This window comes from Lepisosteus platostomus, chromosome 26, assembly GCF_059453375.1.
Source record: "Lepisosteus platostomus isolate fLepPlt1 chromosome 26, fLepPlt1.hap1, whole genome shotgun sequence".
NCBI classification, from domain to species: Eukaryota; Metazoa; Chordata; class Actinopteri; order Semionotiformes; family Lepisosteidae; genus Lepisosteus; species Lepisosteus platostomus.
The window spans coordinates 12,777,229-12,788,934 of record NC_142636.1 but is presented as its reverse complement, the minus strand read 5'-3'; the positions used below and the strand labels follow the sequence as shown (position 1 = coordinate 12,788,934).

The 11,706-nt window shown below is 35.3% G+C and overlaps 1 protein-coding gene across 1 annotated transcript in view; it reads right to left on the bottom strand.

The window, feature by feature from the left end:
- Positions 1–11,706, bottom strand: part of iglon5 (IgLON family member 5) — a 202,756-nt gene that overhangs the window by 9,690 nt on the left and 181,360 nt on the right. The window contains exons 4-7 of the mRNA XM_088620567.1: positions 9,558–9,677; positions 3,603–3,734; positions 1,697–1,817; positions 455–606 (exon numbers count right to left, since the gene is read on the bottom strand). Of these exons, the coding sequence (XP_088476693.1) occupies positions 455–606; positions 1,697–1,817; positions 3,603–3,734; positions 9,558–9,677 (525 nt within the window). The remainder of the gene's footprint in view (positions 1–454; positions 607–1,696; positions 1,818–3,602; positions 3,735–9,557; positions 9,678–11,706) is intronic.

The window sequence follows — 11,706 nt, the reverse complement described above, 5'->3', positions numbered from 1 at the left end:
AAAAAGAGATAAATTATTAGAGCACTTAAATACACTTCGTGGGGCACATTGTCCTAATTAAACACATTTTGAAGTCATTTAAAATTATTGCAATCTTCAATTAGGAAGTTTTGTCTTGTAAAAAATGCAGAAAACTATTCTTGGTGAAAGAAAGTGCTTTGGGAAGCGGGGCCCACAAAAAATAAGATACAAAGTAAATAAAAAGGAAATATCTTATGCATGAAAGGGATATCATCTTTACACTTACTGTACATAAAAGTCTATTGTAGATTCTGTTTTCTTAAACTACAAATTGTATTATTTAAATTGTACCTTTGATAGAGTCAAATATTGGGGTCAAATGTTCATTTTTAAAGAAACAAAACCTTTAAAAAAAGTCGATTATACTTCATTTGTTCCCTTATACATTATGTGGCTGTAATTTGCAAAAGCCATATTGTACTGTGTCACTCACTGAACAAGAGCATGCTGGAGTTAGAGGAGCCCAGTCTGTTGGAGGCAAAGCAGGTGTAATTCCCAAAGTGCTTTGCCGTCACATTGGTGAACATGAGCAGTGAGCGTGTCTTCTCATTCTGAATTTTCATGTTGCTGTCATGCTCCATAAGCCTGAAAAAGTCAAACAATCTCTTATTAGCAGATAATCATTAAGAGGGGTTTTTCTGCATCTCGTAAGATGAAGGCATTTGAAGAAAATAAATCTTTACACCATTTGAATATAAAAGTCTGACATGATATTAATGAAACCCATAACAATAATGCAAGTACCAAAGAAATTGTACATTAAAGGCATAGTTCGGACTGGAACAGGTGAGGTCTGGACTTCAAAGTTCAATATGCATTCATGCAAATTAGCATTAAAGAAAAGCAATTTATCAACTCATGCTACGAATGTGATGCCAACGTTACCACTAAATACAGCATTAAAAGCATAACGTTTGTTGCTCAGATGGTATAACAATGCCAGACTTTTGCTTAGTTTTACAATTCAGCACAATAACTAAATACATCCAAGGTTAGAAAGCAGTGCCTCAAATTTCTTAATAAAATTGTAAGCAAATTGTCACAATCGCCATCCCTCCCCTAGAGGGCGCTCTGACCCTTTTGTGTTTTGGTTTCATTATCCCTTACACCTGTCCCTGATTTCACCGTATATTATTTAAACCTCGTGCCTCTGTAGCTCGGGGCTCTGCATTTGAAGACGGACGCCCAGAGTCACCCCTAGCCCCACGTCCGCGGCTTGAAGTCATAGGCTTCCATCCAGAAACAACTTTGTTTTTGTGCCATTAAAACAAGGCTCTTAAAACTCTAAGATTCCTCGTTACCTACATTCTAAATTTACAATTTAATATTTTGTCCAAAAACATGTTAAGCTTAGTGTTTTACACTCCTTTTTGGTACATTTAGTCAGCAAGGGAAAAAAGGTACAACTACTATACTCTGACCCAATGACAAATTGTCAGAAAAGTACTCCTTTTACAGCTCTTTTCTGAACCTTCGGCCCTTCCATGCTACCCTAAAAGCTATAACTATCCACAAAATTGCCAAGAGTGAGCACTGCTTCAATATACGCATTTAGTAATGTTGGCTTTCCATTTCGATATACAGTATATACAGTAGGTATCTATCTAGCTCAGGACAATTCCTAAATTTGCCAGGAAATCTAGATACGTCAAGTGTGTATCATTGTATGTCTTACCTTTTCTCATCCTTGTACCACTCAAAGCTAGCAGTAGGCACAGACATGGCCTCGCACCGCAGAATAGCTGTCTTCCCCAGCTGAGCAGGCATGTTCTTCACATCTGTGATGACTGGGGGGTCTAAGGGAGACAGAGACAAAGACATCTTGCACTGGGACATAATAGGGGAAATCTATCAGTAGTTTCTGGATAATATAATTCTGTAATAATTTGTTGAAGCAACACACAGTCACACAAAATGTATGGAAATCATAATAGGACAGTGCAGGACAGGCATGTAATGTGTATAAATTGCATGGAATTGTTAAAATGACCCCTTACAGCATATACCTCTTGGTCTATCTTGGTTAAACACCTCATACCTGAACTACTTATCTACTTACCTTTTCTTTATGCTCTTAATTCAATAAATTTGAATTAATATTTTGATTGGTCACAATTCATCTTAATACTGTGGGAGACACATTATATAGTGGATGAAATAGCCATATGACAGTGCTGCTCCTTCATATTTTCTGGGTTATGAATTCAGTTGTAGCCTGGCTTACGTCATGACTGGGGTTTCCATGTTCATGTGGCTCCTTGGGTTTTCTTTTGGTTTCCTTGTAATGTTCCAAGCACATGGTGTCCAGCTTAACTGGCTTCTCTGATTTGTCATCGTATTTGTGTGAATGTGCGAATGTGTGTGTGTCTGCTATGAATTGGACCTCTTCAATGTGTATTAGACAGAACTTCACTTTGACCCTTAGAGGTTATTGAAAATGGATGGGTGGGACATTATACATCCTCTGTTCTCTGTTTATAGCAATCATTAGTCCTATTGTCTGTCTCATTTCCAAAAAGGATGTCCTAATATTACTGGCACGTTTATGACCTATCTTTTTAGGTTAGCAAATTGAAAAGCAAAAGCTACATTTGTGGGTTTTATATTCAAGTTGCAAGGTGGGAAAAACTGGCATAGTGAATAAGGCACCAAACTCTTGCTTTTTTTCTATAGAGGAGGGTAGATGTGAATTGTAATAGGGTCAGATCTGTCAAAGAAAATATGTATCTCATTTAAACATTGCTTTTTACAGTGATTTTTTCCAGACACCTGTCAAAAATCAATTTAAGGGAAAGAACCAGACCTTGGATCAATGCATCCAAGACTCTCCTTCCAAGTATTGAGTGTTCACTCAGAAACGGAGCCCAAAATTGATTACTCAGAGAAGGTAGTTCAGAATGCTAAATAACAGCACTCCAAGCCTAGATCACTGCTGTCATCACACCAAAGTTTCTTTGTCAGATCTGTTTTTCTCATTTTTTTTTTGTGTGAGTGGAGAGTTCCGGTGTAATAATCCAGGCACATTCCTCCAATAACTAACTAAATGGTTTACCAAACTAGTTGACAGGAAGCAGTCATATCCCATCTACGATGGCATGACTCACTTCCTCCAGTCACTCTACCAAATGCATGAAAATCATAATATTGAGTGTTCCACCACTATTCCATTTTACTGTATGACTGAAATGATAGAATCATTAGAATATTTTTCAGGATGTAACGTTGTACTGTATAATATAACACTATGTCATCTCTTCACACTTTATTTTTGACCTACAGAATACAGTATATTGTCAAAAAGTCCCTTGAATCACGAATGATGTTTTTTTCAGCCCAGAAAAAAAAACTATGAGATTTATGAGAAATCTACATACTTGTGTTATACATGCTATCTGGATCTTTTGACTTTTTTTTAACAATTACATACTGTACATCTAATCTCATTCATGAGGAGTGCAGTCAAGGTCTAGACAGTCCCTCAGGTTTCTGGTTAGTATATGACATTTTTAACTAGCTTTCTTTCCTTGACATGGTTAGGGAAGAAGCCAAGGTAAAGAATCATAGATTCAGTTGACACTCACAGTTGACGGTGATGCGGACTTTGCGTGTGTCAGGAGCAGAGACGCCATTGTTTGTGATGCACTCATATTCTTCAGCTTGTTGTCTCTTGATCTCAGTGATGTCTAAAAACTCCCCTTCGCTCAGAAGACCATCTAGAAGCACAGAGAAGAGGGTTCAATTTCTATATTTCAGATGAATCTGAGGTCTGTGAAACAGCTGGTACGGTACCTGCAATTGACAGAAATACTAAAGAACAACAAGTCAAGTCAACATTCAATCTATTGTTCAGTTTCCCAAGCAGGCAACAATAATATGAAACCCATTGTAAACAGCTCTTTACCTCATTGAAAACGCAGATGTGCTATTCTTGTAATAAACTTGGGAATTAAAACCTTAAACACCATAATGTATATGTGACATTTATCTGTATATGCAAACATATAAAAGTGTCATATACTGTAAGGATATTAATTTTATATAGTGATTAGTTTCACACATAATTACCAGGAATGCAAACATGACACATTTTCTAACATTTCTAAATTTTTTATTATATAAGCTTGAAAGCATGACCCCTTTGCTGGTGTTTCAACAGTCAAAATGTGTTTTCTGCTTGCATAGCTGCTAAAAGCTTAGGGATTCGCAAACCTCATCAAACAGTGTCTCAGAGGATCTAAGGAAATCCACTTCTACAACATAGTTTTTGAGGAGTTTTTTTTCATGAAATCATTACAAGAGCATAGCTTAATATTAATTCCACATATATTCTTGTTTAATTACTATTTGTGTTCTCTGGTTCTGCTGTGTGTTGAATTTAATGTCATTATTTTTTTTAATCAGGTCATTTCAGGATTTTGAATACCCCAATCAAAAATAAGACTAATGATGTTCCTGTTCAGGTCTGCATTTTCATATTAAGTGAATTGGTAGCTTAGCAAATTGTTTTTTTTTTTTAATTTTGATTAATTTAAAATTAAAGTGTAGTCTGAAGGTAAAGATAATCAATACATATATTCAAGCTTTATAGTACACTTGTAGTTTTTCCTTCTTTAAAATAAGATTTTAATTACCAAAGACTCAAAGGAATAAGATAAATCACAATGGAGGTATTGCGAATATGCTGTCTTTTTATAGGGATGACAGATTGCTAGTATTCCACTGATTTGGATGTACAGTAATTGGTGGCATAGTTCAGATGCTCTGCCTCTCAATGCCCAATTCTTTGTCAAATTGAAAGGAAAAGGGGAACACGAGACTTTGATGAAGGCTCTTCGCAACAGGAACAACCGATGGCATTTAAGTTCCATTCCTACAGTGTCACTTCCTGTAAATAATATAGATGCAATTGCCATAGAACCAGAAGACCCTCTATTCTGTTCTCAAATCCAGAGACAATAAATCCAAACAAGGTAAAAAGCTATAGCTTCTAAGCCCAGAAAATGGGGAACTAGATGTCTCTGATACCTCTGTTTCCCTGCAACTAATCATTAATCAATCAGTCTGTTTGAACTATGTAATACACTGCTCTCTTCAAAGATGTTATATCTGGAGATAGGGAAAATGAAATAAAGAGGATCAAAGTCACATAAAAGATGTAAAATTGTAGATCCAATCTTCATACGTGATCATCTGTGCACTGGGATGTCTGAGGTGGGTCAAAAGGATGATCAAATTCATTCAGGGGTCTACTGAAATGACTCTAACCTCTGTCCTCTGCTTGGTGGATTTAAATCAAAAGTACCAAAAGAATACTGTCTGTAATCCATGGAAGAAGAAACAACAAACATTCATATTTAAAGCCTTCAAATATATATACAGGGAAAAACAATCTCCAAGCACACAGAAAAAATGAACTCTTCACCTCGAAGTGATGGATATTCTTTGTCATTTTCTCTGATTATCCATCATTCGCAGCTCAACACCGAAAAGGTTTTTGTTTCTGTCCAAAAAGGTTTACTCTGAAATGGACAAGAGTTTTCTTCTTTACCCAGCAAGGCTAAAAATGATCCAAATTTGACAAGCTTCTTTTTCACACTGTCCAGAAGATGCAGAAAAAATGTCATGAAAATACAGAGAAATTTGATTTAACTCAAAAATTGCCTGAGCCCTCCTTATCCATATTCAGTTTTTTTCTATGTTTCAGGTTATTATTATTTGTCACAAGGATTGGTACAAATCCTAAATCCAAATGATCATTTTTGTAGAATAAAATAATTCTTGACATTAAAAAATCAAGGCAGATTTGTGCTTCTTTGCATTAAATTCATATTATTCTTCTAGCAATAATCCTGATTTTACTCCCCAATTAAAATCTCTAAAGAAAGCTAATTTCCATATGCAGAATGCAGCCACTTAAAATGTGTGAGATGTCAGGCAGTATAATGCAACAAATGCCGTGGTAAAATGGACAGCATCATTTCTTGACGTTTTAATTTTTTCACATAATCTGATGCGGGACTACACTACTCTGTAAAATAGCCAGGTGGCGCAGTGAATCCTTAAAGAAAGCTGCTGAATATGGTTGTCAGTCAAATCTTATTTTACTAATAAAAATGAAAAGTTTATGAACCCATTAGTAATTATACTGCATAGTATGCAAACTGTACTAGACACAAAATTTAATTAAACAGAATGATTACGCACAACTCCGATAATGTATGTCACAATACCGTACAACACTAACAGAATTTCTAATTTTTTAACTTAATACAGTATACAGAATTATGATTAAATTGTAATGATCAAACAGATTTATTTATTTAGACTTTGATAATAAAATATAACATACATAGATGCTTTACAAAGTAAAAGCAAATAAACACGTAAAAAACAGAAAAAGTAGCCAGTAGTGATTTGAGTGACTTCAAAATATGACTTCTCATGACAATCATATACAATAGGTTACAATGTACCTGATTCAAGTCTTCACTGGGTTTTTCTTTAAGAAGCAGAAACCACACTTTTGCCACACCACCTCATTAATTACAACAAAATGTTTTTGATTTATAATATGCTGTTTTTTAGTGTGTTGCACTGTAATTTTTTGTACGTTTTGGGCAATGTTTTTTATTAATATAATTTTAATATAAGACCGTCCTAACCTGGCTCTGCTAAGTACCATCACTGGGGAAATCCCAATCTCAGTGCAGACCAAGTCTGGACTATCTCCAAATGACATAGCCCAAACTTGAAATGCTGGTGTCTGGACTACAGTACTCAAGCTGCAAGCATTACTTGGCAAACACCTTGGAGCTCTTAATATTAATGCTTTTAACTGCATTGTTTTCTTCAAAAAATAAGAAAAGTGATTTGGTATTCACTGATTCGCTGCTTATTTCTGAAGTGCATTTTTTCTACACATCACCAATCATCAACTTTTGGTTCCTCATCCATGGTTTAGACTGTTTCTAAATATGTATTTACAGTATATAGATTGTTTTGAAATTTTTGGAAAGTAGATGTCAAACATCTAAAGAAGGATTTGAAAATTACAAAATAATTGTGTACTACCAAATCCCCTCTCCTCTGCTCTAATTTAAAACAAAACAGGCAAAGTTTTTTTATTCATTGATTTCTCTTCAGAATCAGTATTGACTTTTGTGAAGATGCAAAGAACACCAATGTTTTCCTGGTGTAGCACATGTGGGATTACAGTGGGCTGCAGTTAGTGTGACATTGTAAAGCTCAAATCTCTTTAGCCTGTGCTATCATGATTTGGGCAGTGTGTGTGCATGGGGGGGTCAACAAGCCATAAATCCCATTTTGTGCCTATTACTGTGATAGATTGGGCAGAGGCAGGAGACCCCAGAGTTATTCTCTCTGAAAGATTGAAGATCAGTCAAGTGAAGAATGATGACAACAAGACAAATACCACACAGTGAGGTTTATGGAACAAAGACCCAGTTTCATAATATTTTTTTTGTTCTAATTAGAACAAACATCTTTTTCTGTTCATCTGACTTTTAAATATTGTTTTCTGAAGTATTACGCAGTAAAAGTCCACATTCCAAAGACAGAAAATAAAAAACAAAGACATATTCAAGTTTGGGCTGAATATTGAACAAAATCTAATTTCTCTTTCTTTCTCTAACATAAAAAAGAACAATGACCTTAATAACACACTAAGCAATTTTAAATAGAATATTGATTAGGATCTGATAAAAGTAATTAGGCATTCAGGCAGAATCCCTATGTTTAATTTTGTTATCTCTAATTAGCATTAATGGCTATACTTTCTTTCGGGCAGTTTGTGTTAATATGAATAAAGACAAAAGATTTTTTTACAGTCAAGGGAGCAAGTTTTCCTGTATTAACTTTGGATGAAATGAAGATGTGACTTTGCAACTTGTAAAACATTAAATCTAAAGTTTGACCATTTTGCAACATATGTTTTTAATCATTTGTAATACTGTAGATGGGGAAAAGTCTGAAAATACAAGAATACAAAATAGATATCAATACATGTTGTGGACTTTAATTAAGTCTTGGTCTAGATCATTGATATGGATTGAAACAGCTGTGGGTCTAGAATTGAACCATGTGGCATCCCACTCCATTTTGACAGTCCTCTTCCTATCCCTTAAATGTCACTTAATTAACAAGAATATAACACTTTTTAACAGAGCTTTCAACTTATTTTATCATGTACCAGAAGATTTGTGTCAGTGAATTCTATACAATATCGTTCATATACTTTAACGATATACTGTATATACTGTACTGTACCATCTGGCCCTATTTTTCTGAGTCTTGTGCTTTCAGGCCTCCTAATACTGTAATTCAGTTATGCTAAATGTAAAGTCACTCAGTACTAAGATGAGATGATGTACGATGTGTTATTTTTTCTGAATTTTTGTATTATCTGTTGATGTTCCTTTGCATCAATGATACTGGGCAAAATGTGTTTTGCGTTTTAGCCCAAGGGGTAACATTTCTTTCTGCCCCACTCTTGACAATCAGTGTATGCCTTTAGCTTCATGGGATATGTTGTTTTTTATTCCATATAAAGTGTTTCTTTCTCATTTTAAAAAAAATCAGGCAACATATTCCTCTTGGTTTCCAGGTTGACCTCTTTTAGAATGAAGGTAGTTGATTCAAATCCAAGGTGCACTGCGGGTTCCCAGTGGACATGAGCTCTTGAGTGCCTGAGCACCACCACTGTGGATTGAAAGAATTCAATAAGCCAGCGGTTCCCAACCCTTATCCTTTGGGATCCCTGTGTTGGCTGGTTTTCCTTCCAACTGAGCTTTTAATCATCAGTGCTAATTGATGTCTTTTATTGATCTATTAGTTTACCTCTTCCTGAACTTAGTCCTAGTTACAGCATATTGTTTCCAACAACTTGAGCATTCAGGAATTCATCAGTCTCTGTTTAACTTGTCCATTAAAAGTTTGTACCCTACACAACCTAATAGGTGATCAATTTATTATGAACATACACAGACAGGACAATCTTTTTTTCCTATTGGCCTATAGTATGTTTTAGGTAACACACCTGAACTAGAAAACTGGTTGAGGCCACTTACAAATCTAATTCAACTTTTTAAAACATCAAAGAAAATTAAAAAATGCATTGTAAAATCAAAATGGACTTTTTGTGCAACAGCAATTATGGAGATCTGTCAGGCTCCTGTAAGTGTGCAGTGCCATTAATAGAAGAAGCTCTTACCCTCTAGTCCCTACTAACTCTCCTGTAAAGCAGCATGGAACTCACAGATTATCAAATACATAACAATTCTGACAGGAGGGCATGTTGGAGGACTGCATGCAAAAGTCCTCTTTATCCCAATACAGTTCAGGATCTGTAGCAGTAAGTAAAGAAAGAAGATCTGTAGATCCTTGAAGGCTGTTTAAGAGATGTAAAAAAACACTCGACCTGTCAAAAGTGAAGCAATTACTATGAACTTAAAAATGAACCAGCAACCCCAAGCATCACTAAATTCTTCCTCCCTCTGTTTGTTTAATTGGCAACTTACATTTAAGGTGTCTCCATGTCACTGTGGGCTCTGGTCTACCAATAGCCAGACAGAAAAGGTTGACATTGCTTCCCTCATTCACCGATATATCCTTGGAGATATTGATAATCTTTGCTGGAACTGAAAACAATAATAAAAAAGATCTGAATCATTATTGGACTCACAGTAATGTTCATGTTCAATGTACTTATACAGGATCTTCAAAAACTGACAGATACAGTATATGTTATTTCATCATAATCATACGACAGGTCTAACAAGCCTGAGGTTGAAACCACTTGAACAATAAATACTTCAGACTGTTTTGACAAATGTCAACAAATGGCAACAGTCATTTGAGAGTTTTGAGGTCAGGACTAGTACAATATGTTATAATGTTTGTGTAGGTTGTAGCTGATCTTATCCACTGTGTTCTCCTTTTCCATGGGGGAATCTTAAAAACAAATTATACAAATTGTGAAAACAAATTAGCAACTGATGCTCTGAAAAGAGCAGGTATTACAGAAGGATGGATGGTTGCAAACTCAAAATAAGATCACCTATTCAATTGAAAAATGCTAAGATGTTTGCATGCAAAATAAAATGATGAATCTGACCCTGATGAAAATGAATTACCCTCAACATGAGTTTCTGAAAATGGTTAGACTGCACTTAGAAGACAATACATTGTGTTTTTCAACATTTTGGTTCTTGCACTGTTGGTGATATATTTGACATTTCTGTAAGAAAATTAACATGCCATTTCTGCAAAAACAAGTTTATAAAGATCTCACAAAATGCCTGGCACCACCTATTTCCTGAAAGATGTGCTGAAGAAGGATTAATGTATCATTGCTTGTAATCAACTGTAATTAACTCATTGGAAAATGAATACCATAAAAATGGCAGGTAGCAGTGGCATAGCTTTTAAAAGATATCTAAAGCGCAGGGGATGTTTTTCACTATTCTGATATGCGTGCAACCCCTCTTTAAGCTGCAATAAATGCCATAAAAGCATCATGTTGTTGACTGAGTCTGAATGCATCTCTGCTGTATCCTGTTACACTCCTCTTTTTTCTACTTTGTTGTTCTTTATGTTAAAATTGTTATTCTCTATGATAATTAACTACTCCTCCAAAGACTGAAAAGGATCTTGGATGCCTAAGCCAGAAAGTGTGCAGAGGAATGCAATTAGTGTTGCATCATTAGCTTTCTGCCTATTGGCAAAGCACTATTGGTGCAATGCTGATGTGCTTCTCAATGTTGTTTCCTCACATTCAGCTTTGAGGTCTTTCAAAGGCATAGAAATTTATAAAGCAATTAAACTTTGCCCTTTAAAGCTTGAGAGCACCGTGTAATTAATCTAAATAAATAAACAAATGCTGAGATGGAACCAAAGCAAGATCCAAGACTCTAGAGAGTTTCAGGTGCTCCACATAAAAAGATGTTTGTAAAATGAAGATCAAAATGTACAAAGTATAGAAAGAGCGCAAACCAGATCCTGTAGCTCAGGAATATTTTTACTTTGATTTTTAATAGGTATAAAATATAGCACATCAAGTACTTTGAATCCTAGCAGCAGGCAAGCTAGGATTCCTACTATAGTTTTCTTGACAGATAAGCAAGATGCTTAAGAATTCCATAAGTGCAAAATTAGAGGAAACACTCATCCTAGTGGGATACCAAACATTTAAGAAGGCCATACAGCAAAATTGTTAATGTTTTGCAATCTGGTGAAATATACAGTATGCTGCAATTATAATGGTAATGTGATCTCCTCTTTAAACAAAATGCAAATATACCAGTAAAAAATGGCTATGGAACTACAGAAGAATGGATGGCAAAAGGGTACTGGGAATTGGCTTCACTGGCCTTAGAATGATAAAGTTCAAGAATGAATTGTCAAGGAATGCCTATATAATAAGAATGTCAGTGTCTGCATTTTCATGCCTGCCCATTACTCACCTCTAAAGTACAGTTCTGAACTCATAATATCAAAGAACCAGTCCTGCTACAACTAGGCACAGTGCACATCATAATCATTTATACAGTAGCAGGAATGGGCACATCCAATATTTAAGAGCTGTAGTGAAATACTGTAGGATTCGGCATTTACTCTTCAACTACAAACTGATTGAATCACCTTACCATACCTACCCACTCCACAAAA